The sequence below is a fragment of the Podarcis bocagei genome, assembly GCF_964188305.1.
Source record: "Podarcis bocagei genome assembly, chromosome: 2".
Classification (NCBI taxonomy): Eukaryota; Metazoa; Chordata; class Lepidosauria; order Squamata; family Lacertidae; genus Podarcis; species Podarcis bocagei.
In genome coordinates this window covers 5630242-5651401 of record NC_138126.1, presented here as the reverse complement: position 1 = coordinate 5651401, position 21160 = coordinate 5630242, and the positions used below count along the sequence as shown (strand labels likewise).

Genomic DNA, 21160 nt, shown 5'->3' with positions numbered 1-21160 from the left:
GATTATTTCTGGGAGGGCATGTTTTAAACCGGGGTTTCCCAAACTTGGATCTTCAGCTGCTTTTGGACTACAATTCCCACCATCCCTGACCACTGGTCCTGCTAGCTAGGAATGATGGGAGTTGTAGTCTTAAAAAACAGCTGGAGACCCAAGTTTGGGGAACTCGGATTTAAATGTATGGCGCACAAGAACGAGAGAGAAAAGTCGCTCAGACAAAACTTTTGAGCTTTTCTAGCCTTTCTAGATTTTATCTCTTGTCTCTGGCGAGCTGCCTGAACTGCCTCGTTGGCTAAGATCACATTCGTACAGTACAAATTTTTGTTAAAGGTCCCAAGATTTGTTAGGAGATCCTTCCCTCGCAGAGCTATGATTGTCAGAGTTCCCAGCCAGATGGTCGGGGTATAAATAATACGTTGTTGCTGTTGTTAGGAATGGGATGTTCGGCTTGTGCCGAACGAGGCGCGGGAAAGGTTAAAGAAAGGGAGTGAAAAGGTCCCAGAGAGTCAGGGGGAAAAGCAAGAGGAGGACCCCGCTTCCTGTCTTCAACCCCCCCCCCCACACACACACACTTCAATACCATTCAGCTGGCCAAGGAGCTTCTGGTGAGTGCAAAGTGACGGGTGCAAGGAGTGATCCCCTTACCCAGGATGCAAAGTGCAAAGCAAGGAGAGAGGAGTCGGTGGGATGCTGATACCCAGCCAAGGAAAGCGGGGGTGGTGGTGGAGAAGGGGGGGGGGGGAACAATGCCAAAACATCTCTAGTAAAGTGTAAGGCTGGAGCCCCCTGCAGGGGAAAAAATAATGCACGCCAGGAAAGCGGGGTGGGAGTTTTGGGTGGAAGGCAAGTCCATAAAAGTCAGGAAGCTGCAGATTGGGGGGAGGGGGGCAGGAGACCACCCAAGACGCAGGGGGGGGTGCAGAGGGGAGGGTGAGTAGGTAGGTCTAGGAAGAAGCCGCAAAAGGGAGGGTATCAGCCTGCCTGCCTGCCTTCCTCCACTTTTTAAAAAAATAACTCCAAGAAATCCAGTGTCAAATCACACCTGGAAGGCACGCCTACAGACCGGACTATAAAAAACGTGGATCCAACACTTTGCTGCGCTGCAGCACCACAAAAACAGGGATCCGAGGCATGGATCCTCATGAATTCATATGATTTATATATTGAAACAAAATAAAACCACCATGATACTCTAGACCACATCTTAGCCTGTAGGCAACATCAAAAAAATCACGCATCCACTGTTTCGTGGGGCCGCAATGGCGCAAAAACATGGTTAAAAAACACGGATCCTTGTGGATCCTTATGATTTTTGCACTAGATAAGCCCGAAGTCACCATCACATCAAATATCATGGCCATGGGCACAGCCTGCGCCACAAAAATCACTGATCCACGGCTTCCTGACGACACTGTGGCCCCAAAACGTGGTACTGAACCATGGATCCTCAGGGTTTGAATGAAAAAATCATATGAACTCATGACGATCTGTTTAAAATCATCTGTATCCGCCTTTTACCCAGTCCCCTCCCTTTCTTTCTTTAAAAAAGCTTTTATTGAAGGTTTTATAAACAAATAAATGAGGAAAGGTGCATATAGCACCTCCCCTTTCAATTCACAGAGTCTTTTTCACGGTTTATCTTGTGGGTTTGGGGAGGGGAGAGAAAGAGGGGGATGTTGTTGTTTCATTTTGTTGCATAGTGTCATCACGGGGATTTGTATCATGTGGGCAGCTCTTTTACTTATACAGTGGTGCCTCGCAAGACAAAATTAATCCGTTCCGCGAGTCTCTTCGTCTTGCGGTTTTTTCGTCTTGCGAAGCATGGCTATTAGCGGTTTAGCGGCTATTAACGGCTTAGCGGCTTTAAGAAAAAGGAGACAAACTCGCAAGAACTCGCAAGACGTTTCGTCTTGCGAAGCAAGCCCATAGGGAAATTCGTCTTGCGGAACGACTCAAAAAACGGAAAACTCTTTCATCTAGCGAGTTTTTCGTCTTGCGAGGCATTCGTCTTGCGGGGCACCACTGTATATTTGTCTTCATATCTGAGCACTCCTTCAAGGTAGAGGCTTCTTGTTCCCTCTGAAGTTGGGGCGAAGAACACAAGATGACAGAAGAAGAGACCTCTGGATCAGGCCCACGGCCCGTCTAGTCCAGCATCCTGCTCTCGCGGTGGTCCAATGGAAATCAAGCAAACAGGATTTGAGTGCAGCAGCAACTCTCCCTTCCTTCTGCGGTTTCCAGCACAGCCATCGCGGCTGGTACCTATCAATAGTCCTCTCTCTCTCTGCTTCATGACCAAAGCTGAAGAACTCCCCCCTCCACACACACTCCAATCTCTAATCGTTTTCTTAGTCTGTGTTTCCTGCAGGGAGACATGTAAAATGCATGCCAGCAGTGTTTCTAGCCAGCTTTGAAACAGTACAGTGATGGTACCCTGCCTGATATCAAGTGGCAAGGAGTTCCAAAGTGTCAGCTGGTGCAAAGTGTCAGCTGGAGCCCTTTCCATGGAGACGCAGGTTGCAGCCACAGCAAAGGTGGCATTTTCCCATCTCCGCCGTATTAAGCAGTTGGTCCCTTACCTTTCTCGCCCTGATCTGGTCACAGTGATCCATGCGACGGTCACCTCCAGGCTTGATTATTGTAACTCGCTCTACACTGCCCTTGAAGCTGACCCAGAAACTCCAGCAGGTGCAGAATGCCGTGGCGAGGCTCCTTGCCGGGGAATCACATTTCATCCAGTGCTTTACCAACTGCACTGGCTCCCAGTGGAGTACAGGGTCAGGTTTAAAGTGCTGGCTTTGACCTTTAAAGCCCTATGTGACCTAGGATCCATGTACCTACAGGACTGCCTCTCCTGGTATGCCCCGCAGAGGACCTTAAGGTCCACAAATGAGAACACTTTGGAGGTCCCAAGTTGCAAGGTGGTTAGATTGGTCTCAACTAGGGCCAGGGCCTTTTCAGTACTGGCCCTGACTTGGTGGGATGCTCTGTCACAAGAGACTAGGGCCCTGCGGGACTTGACATCTTTCCGCAGGGCCTGCAAGACAGAGCTGTTCCGCTTGGCCTTTGGTTTGGCCTCAGTCTGACCCTTATGTTTCCCTCCCCTTATGGTTTTGATCTATGGGCTACTACAGTGTTGCCCCGCAAGACGAATGCCTCGCAAGACGGAAAACTCGCTAGATGAAAGAGTTTTCCGTTTTGGAGGTGCTTCGCAAAACGAAATTCCTATGGGCTTGCTTCGCAAGACGACAATGTCTTGCGAGTTCCTGCTGGTTTTTTCCCCTCCCCCCCTTTTTCTAAGCCGCTAAGCCGCTTATCAGCTGATCCGATCAGCAGATAAGCCGCTAATAGCGCTAATCCGCTAACCCGTCAATGGGCTTGCTTTGCAAGATGAAAAAACCGCTAGACGAAGAGAATCACAGAACGGATTCTTTTCGTCTTGCGAGGCACCACTGTATTAAAATGAGGCTGCATTTTAAATTATATTTTAACCTGTATTTTAAATTGGTTTATTTATTTATTTATTTTTTATTGTAATTTTACTGGTGTTAGCCACCCTGAGCCCGGCTATTATTATTATTATTATTATTATTATTATTATTATTATGCATTCGCTACCACCAGTGCTGCTGTGCTCGAATCCTGCTTGCTGGTTTTCCACGGGCCACTGTAAGAACAGGATGGTGGACTAGGTGGGCCACTGGCCTGATTCAGTCAACTCTTCTTCTCCTCTGATGTTGCTGCTTGTGAGAAACTCATTTGTGCCTCGAGAGCTTTCGATGCACAAAGCAACTCTTTGCACTTGTGCAGGTCCTCGCAGCCTCTCTGATCTGGGGGAAGCCTTCGGCTCAGAGAGAGAGAAACTGACAGAAGAACAAGGAATAAAGTCTTTCTGTGGTCTTGGAAGCTTGGAGATGGAGAACTGGGTTAGGGAGTGCGGAGCAGAGACCAGCTCCCAGGCGGTGGCCCTGGTGGAAGGTCTCATCCTGAGCCAGGCAGAGGGGAAGAAGCAGGAAGAGGAGAAGCAGGTGAGATTGTTTTATTGCCATCTGAAGGGGTAGACGACATGATCAGTAATACAGTTGTACCTTGGTTTACGAACGCCTTGCGACTCGAACATTTTGGCTCCCAAACGCCACGAACCCGGAAGTGAGTGTTCCAGTTTGCGAACGTTCTTTGGAACCCGGACGTCCAACACGGCTTCCGATTGGCTGCAGGAAGCTCCTGCAGCCAATCGGAAGCCTCGCCTTGGTTTCCGATCACTTTTGGAAGTCGAACGGACTTCCGGAACGGATTCCGTTCGCCAACCAAGGTACAACTGTATTTTGAACACCTTATTTTTTTTATCTAACGGGATTTATGTTCTGCTTAATCATTGACGCCCTTAAGAGATTTATATACAATGTATGTTAACATTACTGATAAAACCAGATGTTACAAACAAGTTCATCAGGTGTGTTTTTTTAACCCCCAAAATATCTCTTTTAAAATATTGTAAAATTTGTTTTGTAAAATTTTTATATGGGATTGTTAGTAAAAAAATAATAATAATTAAAACATTCAGAAAATGACAATAAACTAAAACATGTCAGCATTCTAAATATCTTTTAACAGGTAAGTCAAAAAAAGTTTTTAGTGGGTACTTGCGCCTGACGGATATCAATGCGCGGGGAGTTCCAAAGTGTCGGTGCTGCCATGTGGAAGGATCCCAAGTTTGTTGAAGCCACGCCTTGGCCTGCCCTTTTCCTTTCCTGATGGCTCTTCCTTACCTGCCGGTGACCATCATTCCTGCTGTTTCAGGTGGAGGAGCAGACAGACGTGGCCCCTGATTTCTCTGAGACAGAGAAGTTTCCAGCAGATCCTATGTTCAGATGGGTCGTGATAGAGCACGACGGAAGAGCTACCTCACCAGGTAATGATCAGTATCCATGCATTTATTTATTATTTCTTTCCCAGTCAAACACAGATGTCACGTTGTTGATTAGAATATTAATAATGCCATCAACTACAACATACCATACAAAAGAACCACTGCATGCGATTAACGTATAAAACATCAACCTATTGAAATTAATGAGCAAGACTAAGTTTGGCCCATTAATTTCACTGGATATCCTTTTGAGTAAATACTATCACTATAACTGCCCCTCCCAAAATGGTATGTGAATAATAATATAATAATAATGAATTTATTATTTGTACCCCTCCCACCTGACTGGGTTGCCCCAACCACACTGGGCGGCATCCAGCATATATAAAAACAATAAAATGTTACACATTAAAAAGCTTCCCTATACAGGGCTGCCTTCTAAAGGTTATATAGTTTACTCATCTGCTTGATATCTGATGGGAGGGTGCCACTACCAAGAAGGCCCTGTAGCTTCACTTCTTGCAGGGAGGGAACCGTCAGAAGGCCCTTGGAGCTGGATCTCAGTGTCTGGGCTGGGTGATGGGGGTGGAGATGTTCCTTCAGGAACCCTGAGCGTTCCTTGTAATTTGGGCACCTGTGGATTTGTAGATGGAGATGGCATATCATGTGTTCATTGCATTGGAAATTCCTATAGATTTTCTGATTGTACTTTAATAGCTCCCTTTGTTCCTTGCATTGCAGTTTCTTATATTGCAGTTTGAATCTATGGATGATGAGCTAGGACGTGTCGTCATAAATGATCTTATAAAGAAAAATGTGTCAGAAAGCGCCATTCAGGGCTTTGACAATTGAACAGGGCCAGATAGCTAATGGGATCTAATGTCCTCCCACCCGCTTTGCCTGCCTTACAGGTGATGAAATGACCTTGGCGCGTCATTCTAGGTCTTCCCCTCTTTGCAGTGGAACGGAAGCGCTTGCTGTGCAGCGGCCAGATCAGGTAGGAGATGAATTAGCCGGGTGGGAGGGAGGCAGGATGGGTTTCCTCCATCCCCTACTCATCTCCCTTGGATTCTGCCAAATCTGCCCACTAGGCAAGCCAAGGATGCTTTGGTTCCTGCAGGGAGACTCCCCAAGCCCCTCTGCATTTCCCCCTTTGTGTTTTTGGATGTTTACATCTTTCAGGATCCGGTGATGTTTGAGAAGGCGGCTGTGCATTTGACAGAGGAGAACTGGGCTCTGCCAGATCTGGGCCAAAGGGATCTGCACAAGGAAGTCATGGAGGACAATTATGGGAATATGTCCTCCCTGGGTAAGGGCCTCCTTTCGCTGATAAGTGCTGTAAGCCAGGATTGCTATTGTTACCTGTTTGCGTTCACGTATTTTTGGGAAGTCACTGAGGAGTATGGTGGCTGCTCTGTGTTCCTTTGGTGCTGTATTTCATGGAATCATAGAATTGTAGAGACTCCAAGAGGCATCTAGTCCAACCCCCTGCGATACAGGAATCCCAGCTAAAGAAACACTGCCATGTGGCCAATCCAATCTCTGCTTTTAAAAACCCTCCAAGGAGCTAGATATTCAGGAACAGATTTTAGATGAAGATTGGGAAAGAATCTTTCGGCTACCACCCTTTGTTGCAACCTCTAGGATAATCCAGGAACAAGGGTTGAAGTTGGTACAAAAATGGTATTGCACACCTGTAAGGTTATATCATATTACAAAATCTGGAAGAAAGAATTGTTGGAGGAAATGTGGAGTGATGGGAACGTACAGTCATATGTGGTGGGATTGCCCTTTAGTTAATGAATTCTGGAAACAGATTGGTATAGAAATATCGGGAATTGTGGGTAGGAAGGTGGAAATATCTAATTAATGGGTCTTACTGGCCTGAGTAACACTGAGTTAGAAACAAAAGAGGAATGTAAATGGGTAAAATTGATGGTAATTCCAGCCAGACATGTTATAGCGAGTAACTGGGAAAATGCAGAAGAGCGAGGGGTGAATCAATGGAGGGGAAAATAGAAAAATATCATAATCTTAGAATATCTAACTGTGAAGATACATAAAATGAAAGGGTTTAAGGTCAGTGAGAAGGAGGAGGAGGATTGGTTTGAGAAAACATTGAATTATTTGGGCAGGTTTGAACAATTTGGGGCAATTAAAATGTTAAAAGTTAAATAAACTTTGTGGAGGGAGGAGTGTTAAGGTATATAGAATCGTACATATGGTTGATTTGAATGTTATTATTGATTATGTATACCCAATGTATCAGCCGCCTGGGGGGGGGGTTGCACTGTTTGTGTTTTGGTTGTTGGTAAAATTAAAAAAATTATTTATTTATTTTAAAAAAACCCTCCAAGGAATGAAAGTCCAGAACCTCCCAAAGGGGGACCATTCCACTTCCAAACAGCTCTTACTGTCAGAAAGTTCTTTCCTGATGTTGAGTCGGAATCCCCTTTCTTGTAACTTGAAGCCATTGGTTCAAGTCCTACCCTCCAGGGCAGGAGAAATCAAGCTTGCTCCATCTTTCATGTGACAACCCTTCAGATAATTGAAGATGACTCTCATATCTCCTCTTAGTCTCCTCTTTCCCATGCTAAACATACCCAGCTCCTTCAAACGCGCTTGGTGTCCAGACCCTTGATTATCCTAGTTGCCCTCCTTCACATGTTCCAGCTTGTCAACGTCCTTAAATTATGGTGCCCCGAATTGGACACAGTATTCCAGGTGTGGTCTGACCTTTCCTGCTTGGCAGGGGGGTGGACTCGATGGCCCTTGTGGTCTCTTCCAACTCTGTGATTCTATGATTCTTATTTATTCATCTGTAACGTTTATGAGTTGCCTACAAGGTGCTGTACGTACTATCCTAAAGAGAACGTTGCAGTGTTCATAGGCAGTATGGAAATGCTGAAACATAATGGGTGGTAGCCAGCTTAGGTTTTACTGAGAGCAGGCCCGTTGGAATTAATGGACATAGAGGTTCCAGAAGTATAGAATTGAAAGGCACCTTCAGGGTCGTCTAGTTCAACCTCCTGCAATGCAGGAATCTTGGCTGAAGAATACCTGACAAGCCTGACAAAGCTTCATGCAATCCCTGACACTGTTCAGCACACTCTCCTGTGTTGCAGGGTTTTAAGCAGAGCTTGAATTGCCATCCTTGAGGGATTCTTTAGATGTGATTCCCGCATTGCAGGAGTTGAAATAGACCCTTCCAACTCTACAATTCTATAATTCGATGACTAACTCAGCCTTCCCCAACCTGAAATTTTTGGACTACAGCTCTTACCAGACTCGGCCAGCAAAGCCATGGCTAATAATAATAATAATAATAATAATAATAATAATAATAATAATAAATTTTATTTATACCCCACCCTCCCAAACCAAGACTAGGCTCAGGGCAGCTAACACCAGGTATAAAAACAATTGATTAAAATACAACTTAAAAACAAGATTAAAATACAACATTAAAATGCAGCCTCATTTCAGTAGAAACTCAAATAAAAAACTTTTTGGGGATGAAAACGTCACATTTTCACCAAGGCCAACTATCCAGACTGGTCCTACGTGGGCCAGAAAGAAGCCAGGCAAGTCCCCAAATAGGAGTTCCATCACAGAAGGAGAAAGGAAAGAGGGGAAGGGGATCAAGTGTATTCCAAGCCAAAGGCCAGGCGGAACAACTCTGTCTTACAGGCCCTGCGGAAAGAAATCAGATCCTGCAGGGCCCTGGTCTCATGAGACAGAGCATTCCACCCGGCCGGAGCCAGTGTTGAAAAGGCCCCGGCTCTGGTTGAGGCTAATCTGACTTCCTTAGGGCCCGGGACCTCTAGGGTGTTGCTATTTATGGACCTTAAGGTCCTCCGCAGGGCATATCGGGAGAGGCAGTCCTCTAGGTACAAGGGTCCTGGGCTGTGGGATGAAGCAACAGCAAACGAAGGGGTTATGGGCTCCCCACTTCTGCCACTGACTATGCTGTTTGGGGGCTCATGGGACTTGTAGTCCAAAACACTTGGAGGGCACCAGGTTGGGGAGGACTGCACGACATTGTTACAACTAATCAACCAGTGTGTGGCCAGATTTAACTCTCCAATTCCACTTCTGTTAATTGGGTTTATTCTTTGATCTATTTCCCCATCATCAAGGTTTATTTACCAGTTCAGGTGATGGGAGGAGGAATGAGAAAGAAAGTGAGCAGCAGAGGCGGGAGACACAGCCCAGACAAAAGTGGAGTAAGAGATCGGAAAGGTCTGACTTCCATGAAATCCCGGTGCTAGAAGACTCTCACACAGGGAACAAAAGGACTGAACTGCCCCAGTGTGCCAAAATCTTAACGAGGATAAAAAACGGGGACGCACAGAGTGTTCTTGTTGGGGAATAGCCCATATAAATGCGGAAGGAATTTCAAGTGGCGTTCACATCTCTGCACACACCGGAGAGTTCACACCGGAGAGAAGCCGTACGAGTGCTTGGAGTGTGGGAAAAGCTTCAGCCAGAGCTCAGACCTTACTTCTCATCAGAGAATCCTCACAGGGGAGAGGCCCCATATATGCTCAGAGTGTGGGAAAAGCTTCAGCCAGAGCTCAGACCTTACTTCTCATCAGAGAATCCTCACAGGGGAGAGGCCCCATATATGCTCAGAGTGTGGGAAGAGCTTTAGCGAGAACACGAACCTTAAGAAGCATTACAGAATCCACACAGGGGAGAAGCCGTACAAATGCGCGGAGTGTGGGAAAAGCTTCAGCCACAGCACGAGCCTAACGAAGCATCACAGAACCCACACAGGCGAGAAGCCCTACGCATGCTCCGAGTGCGGGAAGAGCTTCAGTCGTATGATAAACCTTACGAGGCACCACAGAACCCACACGGGGGGAGAAACCATACAAATGCTCGGAGTGTGGAAAAAGCTTCAGCCGGAGGATAAACCTGAGCTCACATCAGAGGACACACACACAGGAGAAACCTACAAGTGCTCCGAATGCGGAAAGAGCTTCAGTCACTGTAGAAATCTTTTGAAACATCGCTGGATCCATATGGGGAGGAATTGTGCACATGTTCAGAATGCAGATTGTTGTTGTTGTTTAGTCGTTTAGTCCTGTCCGACTGTTTCCGACCTGCGGAAGGATGTCAAGTCCCGCAGGGCCGTAACTCTTGTGAAAGAGCATTCCACCAGATTTGGCCACAGCCAAAAAAGCCCTGGCTCTGGTTGAGGCCAGCCTAACCTCTCTGTGGCCTGGGACCTCCAAGATGTTTTTGTTTGAAGACCGTAAGGTCCTCCGTGGGACATACCAGGAGAGGCGGTCCCGTAGGTACGAGGGTCCTAGGCCGTATAGGGCTTTAAAGGTTAAAAACAGCACCTTAAACCTGATGTTAGCCATGTTCAAATATCTCAAGGGCTGTCACATGGAAGAGGAAAATATGGAGCAGGTTTGGGTTTTTTTAGGCAAAATCATATATACAGTGGAACCTCAACTTACGTACAGCTCTACTTACATACAATTCCAGTTACGACCTTCATTAGGTGCTTCGACTTAGGAACTTTCCTCTAGATACGAACAAAGGCATCCCTTCTTATTGTGGGAGCAAGTGCACCATAATAATAATAATAATAATAATAATAATAATAATAATAATAATAATAATTGTACACCGCCCATCTGACTGGGTTGCCCCAGTACTTTATTTCCTTTGTCCTGAACTTCCTCGACAACGAATCTCTTTTCTTAAGGCCATTTTTTTTTTACAAAGACTGGTTTAACTGGCTCACTTGGTTTCCTCTTGTAATTGTCATCTCTCCAACGCAGATCTCAACCCCACCAATTCTATAATAGTGTAAGAATGCCACAAAAGGTGTCAAATACCATAAGGTGCCCTACTGCCCACACTCAAACCTACTGCAGTATGGTGTACTGGCTAGAATATTGAACTAAGACCTGGGAGATCCGGGTTCAAATCCCCACTTGGCCATGAAGTTTTTTGCATTGCAGGGGGTTAGACTAGATGACCCTTGTGGTTCTTTCCAACTCTATAATACTATGATATATCAATCAGGGAGCTTTTGTAGGCAGGGACATGCCAAGAAACATCTTATTTGTGTATGAGTGTTTAAAAAGGTAAAGGACCCCTGGATGGTTAAGTTCTTTTATATATATATAATAATTTTTATTAATTTTAACATATAAATTATAATACATACCACAAAACTTCACCACTTATGCAATCTTTTTTTTTTTTTTGGACTTCCATCAGCACCTCTGATGATCACTGTTTTTATCACTTCTTATGCACAGTGCGGGTGGCGCTGTGGGTTAAACCACAGAGCCTAGGACTTGCTGATCAGAAGGTCGGCGGTTCGAATCCCCGCGACCGGGTGAGCTCCTGTTGCTCGGTTCCTGTTCCTGCCAATCTAGCAGTTCAAAAGCACGTCAAAGTGCAAGTAGATAAATAGGTACCACTCTGGCAGGAAGGTAAACGGCGTTTCCGTGCGCTGCTCTGGTTCGCCACAAGCGGCTTAGTCATGCTGGCCACAAGACCCAGAAGCTGTACGCTGGCTCCCTCGGCCAGTAAAGCGAGATGACCACCGCAACCCCAGAGTCGGCCACGACTGGACCTAATGGTCAGGGGTCCCTTTGCCTTTACCTTTTATGCATTTCTTAAATTCATATTGCCTTTAATTATCTCTTGATGGTTAAGTTCAGCCGAATTTGACTTTGGGTATAAATCCCTTAACAACTTGGGGACCAGTTGACCTGTCAGCTTGCCCCACATGTGCCCCACAAGACCACTTCAGTGGGTGGAATTTGCGCTGCCCCAGGTGCCACCTAACAGCCCTTCCACATTTCTAAGAACACAGCTGTTTCATGTGTCAGCATCGACGCTGTGGAACTCCCTGCCTCGTGATTACCAAGCAGGCTGCTGGTCCATTCTTTCTTAGTGCTGTTTTTATCGTTTTAACCTTTTTCATTTTGGTTTTGGTAGAGCACTTAGAGGAGTTTCCCTTGCCACATAACGGAGTCTTGATTTTATGAAAGGAAGAAATAAGTATAAGCCGACGCGCACAACGCAAAATAAAGGGACCGGCTTTGGGTGAGTGTCTGCAGAAGGAGCAGAGAACAGGTGTTTCCACTCATTGTACCACACCCCTCTCTTGCACCTCTCTCTTCTGGGTCCAGCCGGCTTCTCTCTCGCCTGTTGGGCGTCTTCCTGGGTCCCCTTTTGGCCAGCCTGGGAGCGGAGCCCATCTCTGCACGCATTGAAAGGGGTGAGAGATACCTAAACAACATAAAGCTAGAGAAAGATAGTGTTGTGTATTGAGTCAAAGGATTTTATATCTGTATTATTTTTGTCTGTATTTGCATTAGGGTAAAGTAACTGCCTTTTGGTTTCAGAGGGTACAGCTACTATTGGTTCATTTAAGCTGCTGTATTTGGATCCTCTGTCTTACTGGTTTCCTCCAAAAGGCAGGACTGTGATTGCCTGATATTGTTCCCTCCAAAATGTATCTATTCTAGCTAGTCCCCTGTCCCTATAAATGTAGCTTTCCCCTCCTCAGGCTTGAGTCTTGTTTGCTGTAATAAAGAAGTGTTACTAGAGAACTGTCTCCAGCATATTATGTCAAGAGAGTTGAAATCACAAACCCCACGTCACAACAGATAGAATCGAGGGCGTTGCAAGGAAAGAGGCTGAGGTGGGTGCATTTTAAGGGAGGGGGTGCGCAGCCGCCCACTGCACAGGGTCGCTGCTGCTGCAAGGATCTCCGGTGAGTGCCAAGTCAATGGGGGGAGTGCGAAGAGAAAGGAGGGGGCTTTGCAAGAGAGGGGGGGGAGTCCCAGATGAGAAGCACGGGCCCGGGGGGTTCCGGACGGGGAGAAAGGGAAGGATGAAAGTGAGCTCTTTTTAATGCGGACACGGAGCGGGGGAGGGCGCTGGGGAAAGCGAGAGAAACTTCCTCTCCAGAATTTAATGCAAAGTTTCAAGGGAGGAGGTGGTGCGGCGTAGGGGGTGCTCTTCCAACGGAGGCGTCCGGGGGAGGGGTGTTGGGGTCCCGCCCCCTGGCTCCCACGCGTGGGCTGAGATTACCCCTCCCCGCACTTTCCCAGGGTTTCTACTGCTGCCGCTGCTTTCAGGATTTCCCTTGAGACAGAGTCAATCTGCAAAGAGAAAGAAGAGGGAGGGGGCTTTGCAAGAGAGGGGCGAGTCCAGGATGGGACGCCAGGCACGACTCCGCCTTCCTTGAATGGTGGGGTTCAGGAGGGGGGTTCCCCTCTTTTACTGTGGAAGCAGTGGCTGGGGGACCCCCACGCATGAAGAGGCACCCCCTCCAGCAGGAAAATCCCTGCAGGGACAGAGATTTCGCCTCCTGCGCATAAAAAGAGGAGGAATAGGCAGACAGGGCTTCCCCAAAACATTTTGGCCCCGTCCCTGGCACCCGCCCCCAGATTAGTGGTTGAAATATACTCAGAGTCCTTTAGTGATTTCATGCTCTTTATTGCAGCTTGTTAAACAGAGATTGAATTTCCCCCAAAACCTCAGGCTTTTATATACATCATTTACACCATGAGTCCCGTCCGATTGGCTGATTCTGCTTCCCTCCTGGAGCCTGTTGGTCTTCTCCTGCAGGCCAATCAGTTCTTGCATTCTAGGATCCTACTTGCCTATTGTTCTAGGATCCAAGCTTAGTACAGTGGTACCTCAGATTAAGTACTTAATTCGTTCCGGAGGTCCGTACTTAACCTGAAACTGTTCTTAACCTGAAGCACCACTTTAGCTAATGGGGCCTCCTGCTGCCGCCGCGCCGCCGGAGCACGATTTCTGTTCTCATCCTGAAGCAAAGTTCTTAACCCGAAGCACTATTTCTGGGTTAGCGGAGGCTGTAACCTGAAGCGTATGTAACCTGAGGTACCACTGTACATAATGCAGGTGGTTTTGTGGAGGAAATGTTGCGTTCTCTGGAAAAAGTAGAAAAGCGGACTTCTAAACACAACTCCAGCCCATGCCATTTAGAAACCAGGTTGTAGTGTTTGGTGCCCTCTGGAAATTTCAAGAGGCCATTAGTTCTTGGCATTCGGATTCCGATAATCAGGGATCATTTTGTGAGCTCTGCATCGCCTTCACCCTGTCTGCCCAATGCACATAGTTACGCCCTCAGCTATTAGGTTCAAATCCCAGCTTCCCCAGAAAGCTCCCATGGTCACCTTGAGACAATTGCAACCTCCCATCTTAACCTACCTCGCAGGATTGTTGTGGAGGGAAAATGTGTGAGGGAATGCACAGCCTCTTCAACAGATCAGTGGAATGAAAGGGAATTCTTGCTATAAGCCAGCTGTAGCCCCCGTCAGGGGGGAAAGGCAGGATGTGTACATCAAAATGATGATGCTGGAAATCCTTGCAAGAGCTCTGAGACTCCCTTTTTCCTCCCTCCCAGGAATCTAAAGTTCGTTTTAGCATCTGAGCTCCTCCGGAAGGATTTGAGAGACTGACTCTACAAACCTAGCAAGGATGGAAAGAGGAAGATGGACAGTTGACCTTTTAAATGTGTGGAATGTGGATTTTGCTTCCGTCATCATTCAAACCTGAGGGTACATCAATGGATTCACAGAGGAGAGAAGTCTTTTGAATGTATGGAATGTGGGAAATGTTTTAGCCGGAAGGAACACCTTACTTCACACCAACGAACTCACACTGGGGAGAAGCCATTTAAATGTATGGAGTGTGGAAAGAGCTTCAGTAGGAACAGCGCACTTACTTTACATCAGCGAACTCACACAGGTGAAAAACCATTTAAATGTATGGAGTGTGGAAAGGGCTTTAATAGGAGTGAACACCTTACTCAACATCATCAAACTCACACAGGGGAGAAACCATTTAAATGTATGGAGTGTGGAAAGGGCTTTAATAGGAGTGGACACCTTACTCGACATCATCAAACTCACACAGGGGAGAAACCATTTAAATGTATGGAGTGTGGAAAGGGCTTCAGGGATGGGTCAGGACTTACTAAACATCTACAAACTCATAAAGGGGAAAATAAAGTTTAAATGTAGGGAGTTTGTGTGGTGTTCTGGTGTTTGTATGTAAATTTGTAGGCACATGTATTAAACTAGTGCACAAGAGGTAATGTTAGATAATACAGGTGAGAGTGTGAATCTGGAGTCTTGGTGGTGAGTGAACTGAGTTTTGATGCCCCCTTTTCACTGCCCAAATGATGGACCTACCTTGGTCCTTTCGACCAGCATCACTGTTGAGATACAACAGGTGCTCACTACCTGAACTTTACATAATCCTTTGAATACCATTTTTATAATACGATTTTCCAGCTGAATGAAAAGGTTTCTGTACTAAAAAATAATTTGGCATTTTAAAACTCATTGGCTGCATTTTCCATACCACAGCAACACTGAACATCCCCTGTACTACTCATCAATGAGCTTTGAATGCTAGATTAAGTCAATAGACCATGAGTAGACCATTTTAAAGAGCTACAGTACCTTGCTTTATCTCATAATCTGTTTGACCTCTTTTCTTCCTTCCTGCCTTCCATTTATTCAAATAAAGTTTAACAGTTTGATTGAAGCGTGTGTGACTGTCAGTCTCATTAATTTGGTATCCCCCTGGGCTTAGGTTGCCTTGGATTTCACGGTCTTGGGAGTTCCAAGTCCACAAGAGGCCAGGGATTTCCTCTCTTTTTGGGGGAGAAGGTGCGAGTGGGAGGGAGATGGTTTTAGCCTCTGCATAAATGCAAAGGGATTGGCTAGGGGCATAAGGGGTGCTGCTCCTGGACCCCTGCGTCTGACCATGTTTTGTTCACCCCATTTCCCACCATTTTTTCTGGGGCTGTCGGTGACCCTCAAGTGCTTGGTGACAGAACCTATTCGGCAGGAAAGCACTGCAGGGCTGTTGTTAAGTGTTGGGGCCAGGAAGGGCGGAGGAGGGACTTCACTGAGAACCAGTGTGGTGGTGTGGTTAAGAGCGGTAGACTCGTAATCTGGTGAACCGGGTTGGCTTCCCCGCTCCTCCACATGAAGCTGCTGGGTGACCTTGGGCCAGTCACACTTCTCTGAAGTCTCTCAGCCCCATTCACCTCACAGAGTGTTTGTTGTGGGGGAGGAAGGGAAAGGAGAATGTTAGCTGCTTTGAGACTCCTTCAGGTAGTGATAAGGTGGGATATCAAATCCAAACTCCTCCTCCTCTTCTTCTTCTTCTTCTTCACCACTGAGCATCCCCTCTTCTCTACAAGGCGTATCCAGAGTGATGCCCCCAGAACTGGCCCAACCAACCAACCAAAAGGCAAGGTGAAGCGACCACTTTGGGTGGCAGGATCTACAGGAGAAGCAGATCCCAATATGGATTATCTTTATTCCCCTCCCCCTTTGTTCCTGATGTAGATCTTCACTCACCCCTTCTTCCTCGGTGGGTGCCATTTTGTGCATTGTATCAGGTGCCCAAGTGTTTTGGGAACAGCCCTGGACTTTCCCCCCATGTTGATGTTGGGCAGAACACTTTGAGTTTTGTCAAGTTCAAGTTTTAATTGTTCTAGCCCAATGGTTTTTAACTGGTGAGTTGAGGCTCCGTGGGGAGACTTGAGGAATGTTCGGGGGGCCAAGGTGGGCATCTTCCGACCCCTTCCCTTTATTTACTTGCTTGCCAATGTCTTCCTGCATCTCTGTCTCCTTGGAGTCCTCCTCCTGCTCCTCACTGCCTTTGCCCTTCCCCTCAGGAGTCTTCCCCTCACTCCTTCCTTCTGAATTTGCATCAGCCACTAGCCAAAGCTATAGACTAAAACACAAAGCGCTGAGGAGACAGCCAAATGCTTACCGTAGCTATGCAAAATAGGGAAGTTGTAAAAGGTAAAGGGACCCCTGACCATTAGGTCCAGTCGTGACTGACTGGGGTTGTGGCGCTCATCTCGCTTTACTGGCCGAGGGAGCCGGCGTACAGCTTCCGGGTCATATGGCCAGCATGACTAAGCTGCTTCTGGCAAACCAGAGCAGCACATGGAAACGCCGTTTACCTTCCCGCCAGAGCAGTACCTATTTATCTACTTGCACTTTGACGTGCTTTCAAACTGCTAGGTTGGCAGGAGCAGGGACCGAGCAACGGGAGCTCACCCCGTCGTGGGGATTTGAACCACCAACCTTCTGATCGGCAAGTCCTAGGCTCTGTGGTTTAACCCACAGCGCCACCCGCATTGACATCAATACAAATTGACATCAATACAAATGCCAGAATTAATACACGATCCTCTGGCCGCAGATAAAACATCGGAAGCAGGCAATAGGATTTCTTTCGCTTAAAAATAAATAAATTGTGCAATGTTAGAAAGAGAATCAGGTAACAGAACTTATTCTCGTTGCCTCTGCTTAAATTTTCTGCAGTTTTTGCTGTCTGCTGGTTATCTTCATCTTCATCTAAAAGAAGAAAGGACACACCTGAGCTGGGATGGATAGTAGCAGAGAGGTAATAACGTCGCTCCTCAAATCCTTAAGAGTGCAAGCCAGCAGCAAGTGAGCTACAGATTCAATACTGACATCTCCACATGGACAAATACATGTGTGTGCAGTCATACCTTGGGTTACAGACACTTCAGGTTGTGTTGTTTAGGGTTACGGAGCTGCCAAAACCCAGAAGTACCAGATTGGGTTACTTCCGGTTTTCGGCGGTCGCGCATGAAAAGTCCCTGGCTCTGGTTGAGGCTAATCTGACTTCCTTAGGGCCCGGGACCTCTAGGGTGTTACTATTTATGGACCTTCAGGTTCTCCGTGGGGCATACTATACCGTGGGGCGTAGTCCTCTCCCTGGTCCTCTCATAGGCCATCAGCTCGAATGAAGAGAAGGCTTACTTCCATTTGAGGAACGACGGGGGTTCTGTTCAAGCTGGATAGAACCCGAACCGATGGCTTCAACTTCCAATAAAGGAGATGCCTACTGCACATCAGGAAGAACTTTCTGACAGTAAGAGCTGTTTGAAAGTGGAACAGACTCCCTCGGGAGGTGGTGGACTCCCCTTCCACGGAGTTTTTAAAGCAAAGCTGGGATGGTCATCTGCCATGGATGCTTTAGTTGAGAATCCTGCATTGCAAGGATCTAGAAACTTGGTCAAGATTGAAACTTTCCTTGTTGGGTCGAATTGCAGCTATAAAGATGAATGTATTGCCAAAGATGTTGTTTTTGTTCCAAACCCTACAGATTGTGGACAGAGTGGAATGTTTTGGAAAGTGGCAGAAAGATATTTCTAAATTTGTCTGGCAGGGCAAAAAGCCCTGAATAAAATTTAAAATACTAACTGATGCAAAAGAAAGAGGGGGGTTTGCCCTGCCAGACTTAAGGTTATATTATGAAGCTGCGGCTTTCTGCTGGATGAAAGATTGGTTACTTCTTGAGAACACTGATGTCCTAGATCTGGAAGGGTTTAATAATGCTTTCGGATGGCATGCATGTTTGTGGTACGACAAGGTAAAGGTTCACAAAGGGTTCAAAAACCATATTGTCAGAAAAGCAATATTTATGGTCTGGACAAAATACAAAGACTTATTGGAAAATAAAACCCCGAGATGGTTATCATCAATGGAGGCTAAGGCCCGGAAAAGACCCAATATGGAGGCCAGTTGGCCGAAATATTGGAAAATAATAGGAAAAAATGGAGAAAATTGGAGATTGCAGAGCTTGGAGAAACTAAAGAGTAAGGTGCGAGATTGGTTACACTATGCTCAAATTAAAGAGGTTTTTAATTTGGATAAAAAGGTAGGATTCCAGGTGGAAAAATCGAAATTAGAGACAGAACTGTTAGAACCAAAGACTAAGGTACTTTCGAGAATGTATAACTTGCTGCTTAAATGGAATACCCAGGATGAGACAGTTAAATCAGCCATGATAAAATGGGCTCAGGATATCGGACATAACATCATGTTTGAGAACTGGGAAAGGTTATGGACCACCGAAATAAAATTCACGGCATGTAATGCCTTGAAGGAGAACATTATGAAAATGATATATAGGTGGTACATGACCCCAGTCAAGCTAGCAAAAATATATCACCTGTCTGACAATAAATGTTGGAAATGTAAGGAGGCTGAAGGAACATTTTTCCATCTCTGGTGGACCTGTCCAAGAGTGAAGGCCTTTTGGGAAATGATCTATAATGAGTTAAAAAAGGTATTTAAATATACCTTCACAAAGAAACCGGAGGCCTTCCTTTTGGGCATCGTCGGCCAGAAAGTGTTGAAAAAAGATAGAACTTTCTTTATGTATGCAACTACAGCAGCAAGGATACTCATCGCAAAGTATTGGAAGACACAAGATTTACCCACACTGGAAGAATGGCAGATGCAATTGATGGACTACATGGAACTGGCGGAAATGACTGGCAGAATCCGAGATTTGGGAGAAGAAACAATGGAAGAGGACTGGAAAAAGTTTAAAGACTATTTACAAAAACAGTTTAAGTTGTATGAATCTTAAGAAATTGCACGATTTAGAAAAATATGGTTCCAGTAAATTTAAAGTAAATTTAAGTCACAATTAATCGATAATAATTATTTTAAGATAAGAAACGTAACATCTGAGAAGTACAAATAAGATATGACCCAAGGTAATAATTTGCTGAAAATCTTTATTGTTGAGAATGCAGGGTAAGGGAGATGTGAGGAAGTCCAATAAGTTATATAAAAAAGTCGTGAAAGTTTTGTTTTATTTTCTTTTTTTATTTTATTTTCTTGATGTATAACGTAGATGTATATGTATGTTTAATGTGTGTTTCATGTTTTATATTTGAAAACCCAATAAAATATTTATATATATATATAAAAAGAGAATCCTGCATTGCAGGGGGCTGGAGTAGATGTCCCTTGGGTCCCTTCCAACTCTATGATTCTATGGCCCTGAACAAGTTGCTAGGCAACAGAAAATTTCCCCAGCAAGAGGTGTCCTTCTCAGAGCATGCGATCAACTCAGTCTGGGGCAGTGTAAATGAGTATGTGAATGGGTCAGCATTAGGTCTCTGGCCGGATGGCTAAAAAGAGACAATTATTATGTTTCTTTTGTTTGTTTCTATATTAATGACCAGCGTAAAGTTTTGTAAATAATAAAGACTCTGAGAAGCAACAAAAAAGAGAGAGAGTGAGAAACAGAAACAAATGGTGTTTATTCCAGAGATAGCTGAAATGCTGCTGCTGTAAAGAAGTAAGAGATGCAGGAAATATTTTCTGTAAAAGGAACTCTGCTGCAGAAAGAAAATTATGAAACCAACAATGTAATATACTCATCTATTTAGCCTTTATTCTATTCAGCAATTATTGCATTTTAATATTTTGCTGGAAGCCACCCAGAGTGGCTCGGAAAACCCAGCCAGATGGGTGGGGTATAAATAATAAAAAAATTAAAAGCAAAAAAAAAAATTTTTTGCATGACAATAAAATCATAAAAGACCATCCATAAAACATTTAATTAAAACAATTTAATTTTTAAAATCTCTGCTAAATATCCTGAAACCATCTCAGTGGTTTCAAGTACGTATACCATTCCTCAACAGATATTGGATTACAAATTCTTTTTTTAAAAAAATTATTTATTTATTATTAATGTTGCAATACGTATATGAAATCTTTACATAATGATGAATTACAAATTCATTCCACGTAGATCAGGCATCCCCAAACTTGGCCCTCCAGAATGTTTTGGGACTACAACTCCCACCACCCCTAGCTAACAGGACCAGTGGTCAAGGATGATGGGAATTGTAGTACCAAAACATCTGGAGGGCCGAGTTTGGGGGTGCCTGAAGTAGATACTTTAAGCTTCAAAGGGGTCTCCAGTAGGTCTCTCTCCGAAGAATGTCAGACAGAGGGCAGTCCAAAATTACATGGTATATTGTCTCTAGTGTTTTCACTCCACAATAGCCAATCTATATAGTAGCAAATTTATGATGGTTTAAGTTTTTCTGGACTACTGTTCATTTCAGCATCATGGCATGCATCTGATAAGTTAGACTGGGGTGGTCCAACCTGCAGCTCACCAGGCCTTTGCTGCAGCCCTTGCCCTCAGCTCCATTCCTGCCCTTCAGCGGCTCTTCCAACTTTCCTGTCCCACAGAGGAGGAGGAGGAGCTTGTTGACACGCAGAGGCAGTGGCGTAGCGTGGGTTGTCAGCACCCGGGGCAAGGCAAGTAATTTGCGCCCCCTAACCCGTGGATTTGCGCCCCCTAACCCTAACCCCCAGGTGTTGCGCCGGTGCGGCCGGCCCCCCCTGCACCCCCCATGCTACGCCACTGCGCAGCTGTGCCATCTCTTTCCATCAGCAACCTGGG

At 45.6% G+C, this 21160-nt stretch overlaps 1 protein-coding gene across 1 annotated transcript; it reads left to right on the top strand.

Moving 5' to 3' along the window:
* Positions 1 to 3911: 3911 nt before the first annotated feature.
* Positions 3912 to 9971, top strand: LOC308578765 (uncharacterized protein; the record flags this gene model as incomplete). The annotated part of the gene is made up of 5 exons (XM_081179299.1): positions 3912 to 4025; positions 4798 to 4909; positions 5779 to 5864; positions 6050 to 6176; positions 9007 to 9971. 5 exons carry the CDS (start codon positions 3912 to 3914, stop codon positions 9240 to 9242), a joined length of 675 nt encoding a protein of 224 aa, XP_081035425.1. The 3' UTR covers positions 9243 to 9971.
* Between the last annotated feature and the right edge of the window lie 11189 nt (positions 9972 to 21160).